This window comes from Nannospalax galili, unplaced genomic scaffold, assembly GCF_000622305.1.
Source record: "Nannospalax galili isolate Female #2095 unplaced genomic scaffold, S.galili_v1.0 scaffold540, whole genome shotgun sequence".
NCBI classification, from domain to species: domain Eukaryota; kingdom Metazoa; phylum Chordata; class Mammalia; order Rodentia; family Spalacidae; genus Nannospalax; species Nannospalax galili.
The window spans coordinates 2116531-2134299 of NW_008348613.1; the positions used below are offsets into that span (position 1 = coordinate 2116531).

General features: G+C 42.6%; 2 protein-coding genes across 4 annotated transcripts in view; both read left to right on the forward strand.

Annotated features, from left to right (window-relative positions):
* The window catches only part of Psmd14 (proteasome 26S subunit, non-ATPase 14), a 106766-nt gene extending 103817 nt beyond the window's left edge, over positions 1-2949 (forward strand). For both annotated transcript variants that reach the window (XM_029569696.1, XM_008845750.3), the window contains 2 exons: positions 149-211; positions 2535-2949. In XM_029569696.1, coding sequence (XP_029425556.1) covers positions 149-211; positions 2535-2633 — 162 coding nt within the window. In that variant the 3' untranslated portion in view covers positions 2634-2949. The remainder of the gene's footprint in view (positions 1-148; positions 212-2534) is intronic.
* A 4218-nt stretch (positions 2950-7167) lies between these two features.
* Tbr1 (T-box brain transcription factor 1) lies at positions 7168-16846 on the forward strand. 2 transcript variants are annotated; one of them, XM_008845751.3, is made up of 6 exons: positions 7168-8115; positions 8684-8838; positions 9381-9502; positions 10029-10187; positions 11247-11308; positions 14373-16846. In XM_008845751.3, exons 1-6 carry the CDS (start codon positions 7424-7426, stop codon positions 15226-15228), a joined length of 2046 nt encoding a protein of 681 aa, XP_008843973.1. In that variant the 5' UTR covers positions 7168-7423; the 3' UTR covers positions 15229-16846. The 2 variants fall into 2 exon arrangements, with proteins under 2 accessions (XP_008843973.1, XP_008843974.1); XM_008845752.3 differs by lacking the exon at positions 7168-8115 and adding an exon at positions 8366-8485.
* The last annotated feature ends 923 nt before the right edge of the window (positions 16847-17769 follow it).

The following is a 17769-nucleotide window of genomic DNA, read 5'->3' on the forward strand; positions in this document are numbered from 1 at the left end:
TTAGCAGAGTTGCCTTTTTGTTCAATAAATTGTTTGAATAAAAGGTGCTGTGAATAAAAATTATCATCACTGTTGTTTTGATGATTATACTTCAGTGGGAGAAGTAAATACAGAATTTGAAACTCTGTCCTTTGTGTTTCATTCACAGGCTGTAGAGGAAGAAGATAAGATGACACCTGAACAGCTGGCAATAAAGAATGTTGGCAAGCAGGTGAGGAGACTATAATAGGTTATACAGCCACATAATAACGTGCTCTTGTAGATAGATGTAAAACTATTTTAGGGCCTATATAATTTTTCTTGTTTGTTTACTCTGCATTTTATTTCTGTCATCTGATTATACTAATTTTAAAAGTCACTGAATTTATTTGATATCAGATTCTTTTAGCTATATATAGAGAATAAATCATAGCTCTGTACCTATGATGCATTATCCTTCATGAAAATAATGTACTAAAAATAAATTAGGACACTTGGGTCCTGAGATAATTTTACTGTAGGTGAGGTAAAATAATAAGATGGTACATTTTTATTTAACATGTAACTGTTTTCTTAATGGTGTGTTTTACAATAGGTAGGTAAAAACTTGAAGATTTACTTCATATGTAACCATTTTTTAAGATATATTTTATTAATATGTAGGTGATACACCTGAGAAAGTTTATAGAGACTATACTGAAAGAGAGAATAAAAAGTTTTAAGTAGTAGTTCTTTTATTTCTCTAAGATGAAATATATATTTTAGCCTAGTTATTAGAGGATGGGGGGGCAGCAAGCAATTAAAGGAATCTACAGATTAATTAGACTGTTTTTTAAAAGAATGTTGATTACATTTTTTCCCCATTTCATGGAACATGGTTATCATATTGCTGATGTTGGCAGAATCTTGATATTTCAGATGCAAGACACTAAGCTGTCTTTGCTTTCAGCCATCCTACCATATGCTCTGATCCCATCACATCTCACAAGCTATGTAGGTTTGGGCCAGGACCATTCTTGGATGGGAAATCTCTAAGAATCACCCAGCTGCCACAAGAAGTAATGTAGATAAATGATAAATGAGTTACCAATTCACTATAAAACCAATTAATCCAACAGAGTAGTAGGGGCAGAGGTCTGATTTTATCATATAAGTGAGGAAATCAAATCTGAGTAGATTCTGAATATTACAATTTAAGAATGAGTGCCTTCAAGCCAAAATACAGTTCATCTTATTTTCTAGTTTATATGATCCAAGCCTTGTTTTCATTTTCTGCCACTTATTTTCATCTAATATATAATGTTAGGTTAGCAATTTGGAGACTTATTCTTCCTAGAATTTGCTATTTGAATAAATTACTTTCTGAGGCTGTAGTTTCTTGATGTAGATTTTTTGTAACAGCAGCAAAATAAAAGGGCTAAATTGAAATTGGAAAATACATAATTGATATTTAATGCAACATCATGTTTTTAAACATCAAAACTAATTCACTGGTTTGGCCTCTGGTATAACAAAAGAAAAATTGTATATAATAGAATCAAATCAATATCCTTTTCTCCTTTAGTCTCTCTTAGTACGTTTCCACTTAGAAGACATTAAGATTTAATTCCAAAATAAAAAATAAATAATAATATTGTAGCCTAATCACTTGGAATTATTTGTGGCATATGGTATCTCTAAGTTGCTTAAAGAAATCAGTATATTGAAATCATAGGTTAGAAAAGGAAAGCCAAGACATAATCTAGTGAAGAACACTTATTTTAAGGTAGGAATCTTGGGTGTTTTAGCAACACCTTTAAGAAAATAATGCTTTAAATTAATTTCTTATTGTGTATAATATATATCCTTTCTTTCAAAGTTGCAAATTTAGCCAAAATACTTTATTCACCCTTAAACATAAGTAAGCATTTTAATCCCTTCTTACAATGCAATTTTATGTTTTATTTTTAACCTGGCTTATTTTAAAAATAGATTTGATTAGGTTTAAGAGTCACACCTATGTAATATTCTATAATACAGTTTTCCAAAATAGCTGGATGAAACATTCTTAACATTTTAGAATTAGTTCACATTGCATTTAAAATTTTCAATTACACTGGCTTTTGTTTCAAGAATATTCTCTGAATCATGTAAATCATTGCTCTTGAAGTATTAAGATTATACAGAATTTATGTTTTTACAAAGATATAGAGAAAAGGTAAAAATTCATGCCTTAAATAAAACATACTCTCAGACATTTAAAATATGTTAATGACAGAGAATATACATACAACTCAGACATATACACACATAAATTCATCTTTTTAAAATCAGGTGGTTGTGAGTTTTGTAGAATTCCATTATACCCTTTATGGGAATCTGTGCTGTAGGGTTATAGCATTACTTGCACAAGCCAATCTTTCATTGTACAATTTTATTAGCTACTTCTTAATAGAGACCATAAGAATGTATAATTGCTATATAATCATCTCTTCAGAAAAATCTTAGTCTGTTCACTAGTAATAATGCAGTTATTTTTTCCTTTTGCTTTTTTTTACATTTTTTTTTTCTTTTAGGATCCCAAACGTCATTTGGAAGAACATGTGGATGTACTTATGACTTCAAATATTGTCCAGTGTTTAGCAGCAATGTTGGATACTGTTGTATTTAAATAAAGCAAAGCAGAAAGCATTTAGTGACACTTTCAGTGTATATTCCTCTGTTGTTCCTAATGTTCAAAATCAAGGAACCTCTGAAGGTGTATGTGGTTAGGTGTAAGAATCTGGCATCATTTGCAGTACTGAAACACCTTCAGTCTCAGCTGTGCAATTACTTCTGTTTCTTTGGCCAGGGTCTTTGCAGAGTCCAGAGTTGTACAAGAATACATCAAAGTGGACCGATTTTGTTAAGATCCATTTAATATTGAAAAAAATCAGTAGCACAAATATATTTTGATTGTTGCTTACAAAATAAAATACGTTTACAATCCAAGTCTCCTGAGGTCTTTTTTGGCACTGGGTGGAATTGACAGAATAATATTTGACAGTGCTTTGGAAATCTCACACAAAGATATGTTTCCCTTTGCATTTTAAGATCTTATAACACATAAAACATCACTGTGATAACAAAACTTCACAAATGAAAATGATTGCCATTGATAAGTGGCTACCTCATTAGTGGAGTAACCCAGAAAAAAAAGATACTGACTTTAAAAAAGAAAAAAAAGCCTTTCTCACAAGCCAACAATGTATATTCAGTATCTCAATATACTGTACTTTTTCAGGATTTCAGAGCAATACATTTAAAAAGAAAAGGGGACTATTTTAATTTAAACTATATCACATTTTAAAAGAGTATATTCTACCAATGCTAAGAGATTGTCTGGAAGTTGGCTACTGGAAGCACCACTATGTTTTCATGAAACACGGCCACAGAAGGTATGTTTTCTTCAAAGAAATGAAAAGGTCCTAGTGTGACTTTAATATCATGAGTTTATAAACAATGGTTTTGTTTTCTTTCCTTAATTAAAAGTACTCAGTACAGTAGTATTGACTGGCAGTTTTCATGGCTTCTCACCTGAAGTAAACAGATAACTGCTCCTTCCTTGCTAGTACAGTACAGCAATTTACTGAGTATCTCAAGTAGTAAGGCAAAAGGTTAGAGTCAAAGACTTAATTCTAGGTTACACCCTTTCTTAAGAAAGTATGATGAGAATACTTCTATATCTTCATGAAAGGAAGGTTTTACTTGGGGACTTAAGACATTACTACTTAGAGGGGTTAGGAATGCCGCTGGAGGTCCTACTTAAACAATCTATACACTTAATGGTTGCCTGATAAAGTTTTCAGAAACCAAAAGTAAAATTGCTTCATTTCCCAGTGTGTTTCAGTGTCATTTTTTAGTGGAATGAGATATTCTGGGTACTTTTTGCTTGTCCTGTAGTTTCTTCTTTTAGATACAGTGATAGTATTTTGTTACTGTAACATTAAGTTGTTACAATTTTATCTAACCATTTAAAATGAAAATAAATGGAGGTTAGAATTTTCTCCTTTATGAATTAAGTTTTGACTTACTCCACAGATACTATTGATAAGAACTAGTTATGATTGTAAACCCTCAGAAGAAAGCTTTATTATTCCTAGGGCTGGTCTCAATTTTTAGGTTGAGTTTTTATTTTTTAACTAGTTTCCTCAAAAATATCCTGAATTAAATACGAAGATTGGGGAGGCTTATATAGTGCCTATCTTTTGCTCTTATCTGACCACATGACCTTGATGTTTGCATAGCAACATATTTTCTCCTACTTGGTTTATGTTGGAGACAGCCCAAATTCAGAACCTTGACACTTACCAAAAATCCATTTTCTGTTTTTAAAGTTGATCAGGATATACTAATAGGAGATGCTCAGCGGGGACCTTTGTCTAGGAATGTATAACCATTTTAGCAGTAACCTGATGCCCCAGGCATTGAGCCAACTTGTTTAGTCACAAGCCAATATCCCTCTCTCCCGTGTGCGTGTGTGTGTGTGTGTGTCTGTCTGTGTGCACAAATACAGATGCATGTGTGCTTGTGTGCAGATGTGAGCACTTAGTCATCCAGAGTTGAAGCAGCTCTGCCTTTAGTGTAGACATGTCCTTGCTTTCTTTGACTGCTTTCTTCTCAAAATGTGATTAATCCCAGCACTCAGATGACAGAGGCGAGCTGGGGCTACAGGGAGACACTGTCTTTGAAAAAAAAAAAAAAAAATGATGTGCATGGACTGGTAACATCTGGAGTTTTTGGAAGCTTGTATGTATACATAATCCAAACTATACTAGACCAAGTGTAGTAAGACTTCTGTTTAGGAGAGTCCTCATGTACCTTGTGAGCGTACATAAATTTCAAGGCAAAGCCTGTAAGTCAAGAGCTACTCAATTCTGTGCTGATTATTGAAAGTGGGTCGCAGTCCTCATTCAACTCCAAATCAATTTCTTAAAAACTAAGGGCTGTGTGCACTTGACTCCTTTTCTATCCTTTTAACACCTTATAATGGTCACTTTAACATTCTTTGTGGTTTAAAGAAGCCAGTTCAGAATAGCAAAACCTAAAAAGACCTCAGATGATCTCTCTCTCACCTTTTTACTTAAGGCTCTGTCCTATTTAGGTGATATTAGAAGGTGAGAAGCAACAAAGGGAGAGGCACTTGGAAACCAAGTGAATGATGCAGAGAAAGGAGAAACCATAGCAGCTAAAATGGGGTGAAAGCCTCATGAGAATCAGAAGCAGACAAGGTTGGGGGGGCGAGTCAAGTGCGATGGTAGCTATTCTCTGGTAGTCCAATGCCTCAACAACTAAAAACCTGTTTATGAAGCTTCCTGGCCCGGAGCTGAGGTTTGCTTTCAGATGGAAAATGGATCTGGCTTTATTTTTCTCCCAGAAAATTTCTTCTGCTTGAGTCAGATGTCTGGTCATCAACCTGTCTGGCTGTGGCCGCCGGTGCTGGGACTTGGTCGCGGCCCTCTGTGTGAGGCCGCAGCCGGTACCCTCTGCAGCCAAGGCGCCCAGCCCTCTTCAGAGGTGGTTCAGTCTGGGCTAGGACTGACCACTTCATACTAAACTGTATCACAGCCTGAAGCTGTTAACCCTTCTCTGATACCCAGGACCCACCCAGTGTTCCCAGCGTTGACCTCTCTGTTGCTCTGGCCTGGGAAGGAGGGCTGCTGGCGCGAAGGCAGAGGCGCCACCTTGTCGAGATGCCCAGGCCCCGCCCGAAGCCCGGGTGGTTTCTGAGCCTCTGGGGTCCTCGCCAGACGCGGTCTCCTGGCGCTCTCTCAGTATCCGGGGCGGAGCCCGCCGCCACTTGGCCACCTAGCCAGGCAGCGCAGAGTCCGGGCTGCCCTCCTCATTCCCACATGGCTGCCTTCTGGGAGGGAAGTGGCAGGAGGGCAGGTTGGCGTGTGTCCGGCCACGCGAAACAGCTTTGGGCTGATAGACCTTAGGTGCTCTTGGCTCTGGTTCAGGCTGGCGGCTGGACTCCTGTAGAGCAGGTACTGGGAGATCCTTTCTCCATACACCTTAGACTTGCTTTGGGGCCTCCTGCTGTTTATTTGTGCCAACATCTCTTTTAATGGGTTCTTTTCTCTATTTTTCCCTTTAAAATTACTGGCTTGGATTCTTTTTCTCTCGCTGTAGATTATGTAAACATTACACACACACACACACACACACACACACACACACACACAGAGGAGTCTTCAGTAATATCACTGCGTTGACACCACTTCCACTCTGTCTCCCCAGATCAGCACTTCTGGCGAACCCATTTGCACTAGGGACTCAGCCTTCTTTCCCTGGCAAGGCTTCTGAACCTGTCGCCAAGCCTGTACTTCGGAGAGAAGGAAGTGCGGTGGGACTCAAAGAATACATGGCGTCTGCCCCCAGTTAGATGCTCTTCAGATGATCTGCCACCAAGTTGGCTGATAAAATATTTAGTAAAGACCCAGTAAACATCACTGCAAATACATTAAAGCATTTCAGCATGACAGCTTATGATTATTTCAAAACTTAAAAAGGAGATCATAGATTGTCACTGTTTCTGTGCTCCACCAGGAAACTGAACCTTCCCCAGGTGGGTGGATGGGTGGGTGCATTGCTGCTTTTCAACCCCACTTCTCCCCCTTTCCAGTTCAATACCAGGCTCTCAACAGTGGGGATTTATTTATTATTTATTTATTATTTACTTATTTATTCGTGCAGTTTAAAAGGTGGGGGAGGGGATGTCAAGGACACTCAGGACCTACTCACAAAGCACCAGCTCAGGTGTGCGTGCTTCTGTATTAGCTGGAAAAGACCGACTCTGGAACTTTTACAGGGCGAGAAGAGGCCACCGGCTCACGCTTTGTATACTTTGCACTTGAAATCGTTACATTCAACTGAATATTTGGCTCATTCAGATCCGAAAAGTCTCCTAGCATCATCGAATTCCCTCCTTGCCCCTCCTCTCTAAAGGGGTGGGGGGAGGAAATGTTTAGTAAATTGCATATCTTTGAATCTTCCTAAAGCAATGGTCACAAAGCTTAAAGGTGACATAACAGAGCTCATGTAAACCAACACACATTCCCCACCCCCCAAGCCAACAATAAAATCATCCCCTTCAATTTGCCATGATCGTCGCGACCAGGAGCCAGGTGATTATCCTAATTAATGTCTATCTAATTAAATTACTGTCAGCAGTTAACCAATGGCAGGAGCCGTTTCATCGGCTGCATAAGCAGCAAGATCAAAAGTGAGCCTTTTCTGATTGCTGCATAGTGTCAATTGGCCAATCTCTTCTCCCAGGGAAAAAAAAAAGTAAATCAAACCTTTGAGAAGCATTTGCTGGTTGAAGTGCTTTCTGTCTAGTGAGAGGGTCTGTGGATTTCTAGTTTATGATAAATAGGACTTTAAAACCCAGGGACGGGAGGGTGAGCGCTCAGGTTCTAGAGCTATGCAGCTGGAGCACTGCCTTTCTCCTTCTATCATGCTCTCCAAGAAATTTCTCAATGTGAGCAGCAGCTACCCACATTCAGGCGGATCTGAGCTTGTCCTGCACGATCATCCCATTATCTCGACCACTGACAACCTGGAGAGAAGTTCACCTTTGAAAAAAATTACCAGGGGGATGACGAATCAGTCAGATACAGACAATTTTCCTGACTCCAAGGACTCACCAGGGGACGCCCAGAGAAGTAAACTCTCTCCTGTCTTGGACGGGGTCTCTGAGCTTCGTCACAGTTTCGATGGCTCTGCTGCAGATCGTTACCTCCTCTCTCAGTCCAGCCAGCCACAGTCTGCGGCCACTGCTCCCAGTGCCATGTTTCCGTACCCCGGCCAGCACGGACCCGCTCACCCCGCCTTCTCCATCGGCAGCCCTAGTCGCTACATGGCCCACCACCCGGTCATCACCAACGGAGCTTACAACAGCCTCCTGTCCAATTCCTCGCCGCAGGGCTACCCCACGGCCGGCTACCCCTACCCACAGCAATACGGCCACTCCTACCAAGGAGCCCCGTTTTACCAGTTTTCCTCCACGCAGCCAGGGTTGGTGCCCGGCAAGGCTCAGGTGTACCTGTGCAACAGGCCACTTTGGCTGAAATTTCACCGGCATCAGACCGAGATGATCATCACCAAACAGGGAAGGTAATGCTACTTTCTTGGCTGCCGCTTCTCCAGGCATGACCCTGGGCGAGTGCACCCAAGTTGTGGCCGCCGCGGCAGCGACGATGTGGGGTCGGGAACCGAGTGGAAGGCGCTCTCGTGCGCCTTGGAGTTGGCTGGTTTTGGAGAAAGGGAAAGTGGAAGGGATAGCCACCATGGTGATGTTGGTAGAGGGGAGCTCGCTGTACGAACGCGGTCGGAGAGCCAGTCAGTGGCTGGAGGAAGAGGAAAAGCCGCGGCCGCAGCCGGGGTTAAGAGCTACCCATCAAGGCTCGCCTGGGGACAGGTGGAGATGCAGGTCCTCACCGCGCTCTTCACCTGGGCAGCGATTCCTGCTGACTCCCTACTCCAGGTCACTCGCTGCTCTCCCCGACTTCGACCCCGCTTCTTTCCTTCACCCACAACCCCTTTTCTAGATCAGCAAACATTCGTTCACCTACACTGCGAGAACAAGTTTTACTTTGCTATCTGGCGCCCCGCTTCTTGCATTTAATCTTTAACATTTATTTTCTTTTTCCTTGTTTTTTTCTCCCTTTCTTAATTTAAACAGGCGCATGTTTCCCTTTTTAAGTTTTAACATTTCTGGTCTCGATCCTACGGCTCATTACAATATTTTTGTGGATGTTATTTTGGCGGATCCCAATCACTGGAGGTTTCAAGGAGGCAAATGGGTTCCTTGTGGCAAAGCGGACACCAATGTGCAAGGCAAGTCCTTCCAATTAACACGTTTTCTTGACACTTATTTAGGTGAGAATGATTAATTAAAGCCTTTGTGGACTGGCTTGAGCGACTTTTAAAACGATTGGCCAATGACTTCTTAAAGAGAGGGACAGGGGAACAGACTGAGCTGCGAGATGGGGTAGGATTATGCAAAAGCTATTTTAATCATCCCAGTTAATGGGAAGAAAGCAGGGCCTTAAAAAAAGCTCCAGTTACTGGCCCTCACAGTGGAGTAAGGTGTGTTTGCTGTGTATGTGTGTTGTGTTTTGTGTGTGTATGTGTGTGTGTGTGTGTGTGTCTGTGTGTATGTGGTGCCCAGTTGGCATGGGGTAGTAGAAGCTATTTTAATAATCCCCAGTTAATAGAAGAAAGTATGGCCCAAGAAACCCACCTAATGGACCTCACAGTGGAGTAAGGTGTGTGTGTGTGTGTGTGTGTGTGTGTGTGTGTGTGTGTGTTTCATGTGCAAAGGAGTTGGAACTGGGCAGTGCCCAGAGCATACGTAAACAGGGTATTTCTTTACCTAGGAAATCGGGTCTATATGCATCCGGATTCCCCCAACACTGGGGCTCACTGGATGCGACAAGAAATCTCTTTTGGAAAATTAAAACTTACCAACAACAAGGGAGCTTCAAACAACAATGGGCAGGTCAGTGGCCAGTGGCTCAATCTCTCTCTCTCTCTCTATTCTTTAAAACAGCATGTGAAACTGAATAGGATTTTTTCCCCATCACTGAAGACTTCAAAAATCATATTGCTACCCTCCAAAACCATATATTTAATCTATAAAGTTGCTCTCCTTGCCTTCCACCTCGACCCCATTCCTTCCAGAATTCATCTTTCCAAGCACAAGTACTAATTCATTTTGAGAAAGAAACCCATAAGGTCTGCAGGTTGGGAAAAATCTTTGTTCCTCTTTAAAGGAAGGCTAGGAGAGGGAACCAGAGGATCCGCAGTTGAACTCCTTTTTCCCCGGTGCCCAGAGGATCCAGGCTCCCAGAGGTGCGAGGGCCTGTGTCTCCCGGCCACCGGGTCACCGGGCAGGGGAGTCTCACAGGCAGTTGTCTGGGGGCTGCGGGCTCCAATTGGTCTCTCCAGCCCTGGGCAAGCAGCCTGGCGTAAACAGCCACGCGTTAACGCATCGCTCCACGCTCTCCTTTCTCTTCGCTGGACAGATGGTGGTTTTACAGTCCCTGCACAAGTACCAGCCCCGCCTGCACGTGGTGGAAGTGAATGAAGATGGCACAGAGGACACCAGCCAGCCCGGCCGCGTGCAGACGTTCACTTTCCCGGAGACTCAATTCATTGCCGTCACAGCCTACCAGAACACTGATGTAAGGAGCTCCGGCTGGGCGCGCCACCGGCGGCACAATCTCCCGTACCCTTCCCCTGTTCCTCCTGCACTAGACATCTAGCAGCACTAACATCAGTCGCAGCTGGCTCTAATGCTTGTTTTAGGGTAGGGCAACGGGCCTACTAGGCCCTTCCCCTAAACGCCAAGCGGATGGGGAAGCACTTCCTGCATGCTTAGCGCTCTGGCCACCGACCCAGCTGTGTGGCCGCCAGCTCTGGGATGCAGTGATGCTTTGGGAACTTCAATTTGGTACTCAAACTAGAACACATTAACATTTGCTTTTTCTTCTTTTTAAAAAATTCTCTTTCTTTTAAGAAACACCTCTCCCATGCGTTTTAGGATATTTAAAATGTTTTTTAAAATCTAAGTTCTGAGAGTTTAAAAAAGAAAACAACATACACATTCACATATATGAAATGTGAAAACTCTAATAAATCAGTTTACTGGGTCTAATGGAGTTTTCTAACACTTGAACCTTTTCAATATTTATATGTATGCAAAAACTGATTTTACTAGCTGATTTGACTTTTAGAAGTAATAAAAGTTTTGTGTTTGGTCATGGAGGTGAAAATATCAGAAATAAGGAAAACATTTTTTTTTTCAAATCAGCCCAGATTTGAGACACAATTTGCTGATTTTTCAGGTTGAGAATCTGAATCAGCCTGTTTAAGAAAATATAATGAAATTCTTGAAAGTAGTTATCAGTTGGTGACGAATTGAAGTTCTTAAGGATTTTTGTCTAAGCAAGTGTATTGTGTGTAATACATATTTTTAAAATAGGAGTTTAAATCAATTTAGGATTACAGGAGAGTTCACTGAAATGCTTTTAGGCATTATTAATTTAAATATGATTTTCATAACTTTCCTGATACTTTGTTTTCCTCTTCCTGGCTATTCTCTCAAATTTTTGTTAGAGAAACTTTGCTGTTTGATGAATCTGTAGGCCATAAGCCCCTGTAAAGTGGCAGATAATATACTCTCAAGTATACCCCCTTCCTGTGTAGGTGAGATTACAGTCATCCTTTCTCCTCTGTTCCAGATCACACAGCTGAAAATAGATCACAACCCCTTTGCGAAAGGATTTCGAGATAATTATGACACGTAAGTGATTTTGCATGTTGCTTTTCAAATAGTTGTTGAACTGACCATTAGCTCAAGGGAGGTGTGTTACATATATGGATTTTGGAAGCCAAAATGTGCAAGGATAGAACTGTTTGTGATTTTTTTTTTCCCTTCCTTATCTTGTGGGTTCTTCTCTGGTGACTTTGTGGCTTGGTATTTATGTGATTTTGGTTAAAAGTTTCTTCTATCTATTTATAGCTTTTCTGCGAATTCCAAAGTTGTTTGTGGGCCTCTGGACTGGCTAGATGCTGGGGAAGTTGCCCTGGTTCCCTGGTGAGGGTATTGTGTGTGTGGCAAGCTGCAGATGCTCAGCTCAGATTGTCTGTCTGAAACTGGCAATTCTGCCTGAAAGTGCATGTGACTCTGGCAGTTGTTACAGTTTCCTTGGCATATGTGACTTTTATTTACCTATTTCCAAGTTTTGTGTAATAGCATTTCCTGTGCAAGTTTACTATGGACTGAATGACAATGTGCATCCAACACAGACATTCATGTGTAGAGCTGAATTTACAGTCACAGTAGGGTCTGGGAAGGACTAAGATTCGGTTGCTGTGTATTATTTATAAACTTCAAAAGAAAAATATTTCCTCTTATCTTTTGCACCTATGTGTTTGATTAAATATGTTGGTTCTTTTTCTCTTTTTCAGAGCAAAGCTGTTCTCTGGGGCAGCAGTCGGTATAAACTGAATGCTTTCTAGACTTGTTCTGAAACATTCAGGGGCTATAGTGCTTAAGAGTTTTCAGACAGTGTTATATAGCAAAACCTAAATTGAGATTGTGGAATTCACCTATTTTTTTTTCTGACTCTAAAAGATTGTATGCATCTTAATTTCTTGGTTTTGGGATAGAACTAAAAAGTTAAAGTTGTCTTTGAGTAGGAAGAGATTAAATGTGTGGAGAAACAGGTAGCGCCTTTATCCCAATCTACAGCTACCTACCTTCCCCTCTTGATATTTTTTATAACAATTTAGAAAGTTATTGATATTTAATGCCTATCACCTTCTTATGTGTCCCTCAAAAGCAGTTCAAAGGAACCAAGCCTCATCAATATAATCCACTAGAATAAAACTTAGCTACTCTAGGTCTCAAAATTTGAAAAAGATGAACTTAATACAGTGGAAAGAATGTGGGCCAAGAGACTAAGGATGTTGGAAGAGAGTCCTATAGATTTTGAGCTTTTAATTCTGTTGTGAACATCTGTTCATAAGCATTTATTTTGCACAAATCAATTCAGTAATCCCAAGTGGGTTGGGACCTGGATGGGCACCTAAACTGTATCCTTTTCAGGCTGCTTTTTTTCTTTTTAAAAATATTGTGGTGGTAAACAGAGAAGATATTTGTGCCTTGATAGTTATGTTCCCTTCCTGCCTCCCTCTACTTCTTTTATTTGAACTGGAACTAAATTTCAGGAGGGGATTCTTTTTCAATAAGCTGAATGTACCTGAGTAGCCACAGCATCTGCCCTCCTCCTCTGGCTGCCTTCTGTTGCACAAACCACCTCCCTCTCTTTAATCACTATAAATTTGTCATAAAAATCTTATTTATACAAAAGTGATTCCTAGGTTTGGAGGAGATGGTGAAGAGCTGAATGGACCTGACACTCCCTCTCCCCTTTCATATTAGTTATTTGGGTGTGACTTGATTTGGGAGCCATGGGAGGGGGCATGACAGACAGTTCAGGAGAGTACTAGAAGGTTGCTTGGCCATACCCTGGGGACTCCTCTCTCCAAAAGGTTGAGGTCTGACCAGACTGAGGTTCTCTTTCAAAATAGTTTGTGGACTAAGATTGAAATATTTATGTGTGCTAAATAAAAAGTGAGGCATGTGTTTATGTGTATGAGGAAACACTTCTAATTATCATCCAATCTCAGTTCTTCTTGATTCAAATGGGATTTTCTAGGCCCAGGGCTCAAGATTACTCTTTATTTTATTTAACAAAATTCCCAACAACGCAATCTTTGTTGATTACTGAGCAAATTATTTAACTTCTTTATGCCTCAGTTTCCTCATCGGGAAGTGGGATAATAGTACCTAACTCAGAAGGATTTTTCTGAGTTAAATAAACCAATCAATCTACTTCTATTGTCAGCAAGTAAGTTCCTAAACTAAACTCTGTAAAGGTTTGCTGGTTTTAGTGGTCAGTTGCTTAGAGGAGGGTGGTAATTAAGAGTTTCCCTCAAAGAGGATGTTATTTTCCTTTCCTATCCTTTTCCTCTCCCTTATTTCCTTCCTTTTCTTTTTCTTTCTTTTTGTCAGTAATGGAGCAAAAGCAGGGTAGAGAAGAACAGAGAAAAGTACACTTTTTTCTTTTAAAGAATTGTATTGATTGATGACTGTTGCTTCCAAGTAGTAATTCCTGTTTGTTTGCATTGGTGGAGGGGGTTAAAGGGCTTACATAAGAGGAGGCAATAGAAGAAAAGTACCTTAGAGGATTCCAGCTTCAATCCTCCTGGTCTCAGAAGGCTGGTGAAGGCCAGTCCTTGATTACTATCTGGACCTGTCTGTTCCCCCATCCTACCCACCAGGATTTTTCCCCCTAGAGAATTCTTAAACTACATAGAAAAAGGAAAGAAACATTCTGAACCACCAAATGAACATGGGGGGGGGGTCTTAAAAGGTGGAGGGACTGGGTCACTTGTTTAGAGATTTTGAATAGAAATCCATGAGAGAGGAAAGGCCCATTGGACAAATAGCACCTGAGTCCTTGGATAACTCTGTACAATACTGGAGAAGCGGATTGAGAGCCCCTGCTGTGCCCCTCTTGGTCCCTGGTGCACTTAGCGAGAGCGTGGGAAGAGGGAAGACTTCCACTCTATGCTATGTGTCCCGCCCAGGTTCCTGCATGAGCAGATCGGTATAATTCCACAATTCAGGTTGAGGAGGATGCAGGTCTGTAACCATCTGTTGTCTGCATCCTGGATGGCTAGACCAACTTTACAGATGGAAGGTGTGCGGGTGGGAAAAAACTAGAGGTGGCTCTCCCTTCAAGACCCTAAAGGAACCTCCGCGCCACGCCTCGGTTCTCTCTTTCTCCCTCCCTCAGGATCTACACTGGCTGCGACATGGACCGCTTGACCCCTTCGCCCAACGACTCTCCGCGCTCGCAGATCGTGCCCGGCGCCCGCTACGCCATGGCCGGCTCTTTCCTGCAGGACCAGTTCGTAAGCAACTACGCCAAGGCCCGCTTCCACCCGGGTGCAGGCGCGGGGCCCGGGCCGGGGACAGACCGCAGCGTGCCTCACACCAACGGGCTGCTGTCCCCGCAGCAGGCCGAGGACCCGGGAGCGCCTTCGCCGCAGCGCTGGTTCGTGACGCCGGCCAACAACCGGCTGGACTTCGCGGCCTCGGCCTACGACACGGCCACGGACTTCGCGGGCAACGCGGCCACGCTGCTGTCGTACGCGGCGGCCGGCGTGAAGGCGCTGCCGCTGCAGGCGGCGGGCTGCACCGGCCGCCCGCTCGGCTACTACGCCGACCCGTCGGGCTGGGGCGCGCGCAGCCCCCCGCAGTACTGCGGCGCCAAGTCCGGCTCCGTGCTGCCCTGCTGGCCCAACAGCGCGGCCGCCGCGCGCATGGCGGGCGCCAACCCCTACCTGGGAGAGGAGGCCGAGGGCCTGGCGGCCGAGCGCTCGCCGCTGGCGCCCGGAGCCGCGGAGGACGCCAAGCCCAAGGACCTGTCCGACTCCAGCTGGATCGAGACGCCCTCCTCCATCAAGTCCATCGACTCGAGCGACTCGGGGATTTACGAGCAGGCCAAGCGGAGGCGGATCTCGCCGGCAGACACGCCGGTGTCCGAGAGCTCGTCCCCACTCAAGAGCGAGGTGCTGGCCCAGCGGGACTGCGAGAAGAACTGCGCCAAGGACATAGGCGGCTACTACGGCTTCTACTCTCACAGCTAGGCCTCCCCGACCCGCCCCGGGCCCGGCCTGCCCCTCAGCGCTCGGCCCCACGTCCTCCTCCCCAGGCCCGCTCTTGCGCACTCTCTCGTTCCTTTGACCCTTGGTGATCGTCTGCGGGGATAAGTGCAGGTCTCCCACTATGATCTTAACTTTTTTGTTTTCTTTCTTCTTTCTGCACAGCCATCTCTGCAGTTAGCGCACCGACCTTCAAGTTTGCATAACCCTTCCCAACTTTCCTTCTGGGAGGTTATCCTCCCCGTCTTTTTTTCTCACCTTCTTCTCCCTTCTCTTGGAATGAAACTCTTCAACTTTAGGAGACCTGGGCAGTCCTGTCAGGCCGCAGCGATCCCGACCCGCCTTGTCTCGGCCTCCCCATTAACCATAGGATGTTGACTCTAGAACCTGAACCCACCCAGCGCGTCCTTTCTTATCCTGGAGTGGATGGATGGATGGATGGATGGTAGGGATGTTAATAATTTTAGTGGAACAAAGCCTGTGAAATGATTGTATATAGTGTTAATTTATTGTAACGAATGGCTAGTTTTTATTCTCATTGTCAAGGCACAAAACCAGTTCATGCTTAACCTTTTTATTCCTTTCCTTTTTTTCTTTTGCTTTCCCTTTTCTCTTTTCATTCTATATATCTTCTCTGTTTTTTTGGTGGACTATTAAAGAATTTCTAAGAGGCTCTGGAAACGTGAAATACTCCATGGATGGCTTTCTCACTTCTCAGTTCGTTGCATGATATAACCACGATGTGCCCTAATGCACACAAAACAGCTAAGGAGAATCCACCTAAACATCTGTAAAAGATAGTTGTCGTCTGTTCATAGGCAAGTTGCTTAAGTGGCACGATGCTTGCAAAGCAGAGTTAACTGGAGTTGTGTTTTCCTCCCTTTTAAATAGAATAGCTAGACATCAGCAATATTATTTTGCCTTATTTGTTTTTCCCCGAAGTGCCAAATCCATTACTGGTCTGTGCAGGTGCCAAATATGCTGACAAACTGTTTCTGAATATCTTTTCAGCCCCCCCCTTTATATGCTGTAAATCTTTGTAATGAATACTCTACTAATGATATAGATGACTGAATTGTTGGTAACTATAGTGTAGTCTAGTGAAGATGAATTGTGTGAGTTGTATATTTTCCTGCATTTTAGTTTTGAAAATAATTTACCTCCCACCACTTAGAGACAGCTGAAATTTGACTTTCTTGGGAAAACACTAGCATTATTGCAAGTAAGACTGATTCCCTGCCCCCCAAGTCTTGTTATATTTGATGAGCATTAATCCTCCTGGAAATAGATTAGTAGGATTTCTAATGTTGTGTAGCAAACCTATACTTTTGTACTTTAAAATTAACGTGAAATATGCATCATACACAATATTCAATCTAGATTCCAGTCCATGGGGGGATTTTTCCTAATAGGAATTCAGGGTCTAAACGTGTGTATACTTTGGCTCTTCTGTAAATCAAATGTTGTGATTTTTATATTTGTTTCGTTTTGTCTGTGAACTGAATAATTTATACAAGTACACACTCCATTGAGAAACGTTTTGTTTTTTGCTCGTTTGTATCGTCTGTGTATAACAAGTAAAATAAACCTGGTAAAACGCTAACTATGGTGTTTGAAAACAGTTTACAGTTTGAAAATAATTATTATAGGTGATGACTTTTAAGGGTTAAGGAAGACTAGCCCCTTCCCACTCTGATATGGGGCAGTCTAATAGCAACCACCTCCTATACCCCTTTAATTTCGTTTTATAGCATCACCAGGGATTACTTCTTCCTATTTGTTTACAATTATTTAATTCCCTATGGGTGTCGTTTCGCTTTACTGCTCTCATTTTTTCCCCCCAGGAAAATACACGCACCTTCTTTATCCTATCTCTCAGAATCTCTCCTTCTGGAAATGACGTGGGCATGAAAAGGAGGGTCTTTTAGATGAGTTAAGAATTTCTTTAAATTTCAGAAAGGCGTTAGAGTAGGTTGATATTTAGAGCATGTCAAGATAGGTTGTTGACTGTAGATGCTGGAAATTCCGGCCTTACTAAGAGGCCTTCGAGGTGGATTGAGAATCTGTAAACGCAAACAGAATGGCCTGCCTCTCTTGAGAGGATGGCTTCAAGGCATCGTTCGCGGTGGGGTGGAAGAGGATTGGTAGCACAAAGTCTTGGAAAGGCTATTTTTAAGAAATGAGTTTAAAGTTTGCTGGGGAGGGGGTGTGAGGGACAATGCCTGGAGGCTTCTTTGCTGTCCTGTGTATAATGGAATCCCAGTGGCAGTCCTATGCAGGCCAGGTCCCCATCCCTTGAGAACAAATACAGAAATGAGGCATTTTATGCGGGAGTGGGGTGCAGCTTAGTCAAGAAGTTTGCAGTTCTGCCTTTACCTCTCAGTGATTTCTCTACTTTTGTCTCTAAAGAGAGGGTGACCCGGGAAAGAGGCAGAACATGGGTCAACATTCTTGTTTAGTCTGGGTTGCTCTCAGGTTATGGAACTAAATTTACCATCACCCAGAGATTGTCCTGTGTCCCCTCTG

Excerpts from the sequence above, each read along its gene's own strand:
- Tbr1 (XM_008845751.3), top strand. The coding sequence starts at position 7,424 with ATGCAGCTGGAGCACTGCCTTTCTCCTTCTATCATGCTCTCCAAGAAA. Across the intron at positions 9,503-10,028 it reads CTTCAAACAACAATGGGCAG|ATGGTGGTTTTACAGTCCCT; the intron begins GTCAGTGGCCAG and ends TTCGCTGGACAG. Across the intron at positions 10,188-11,246 it reads CAGCCTACCAGAACACTGAT|ATCACACAGCTGAAAATAGA; the intron begins GTAAGGAGCTCC and ends CCTCTGTTCCAG.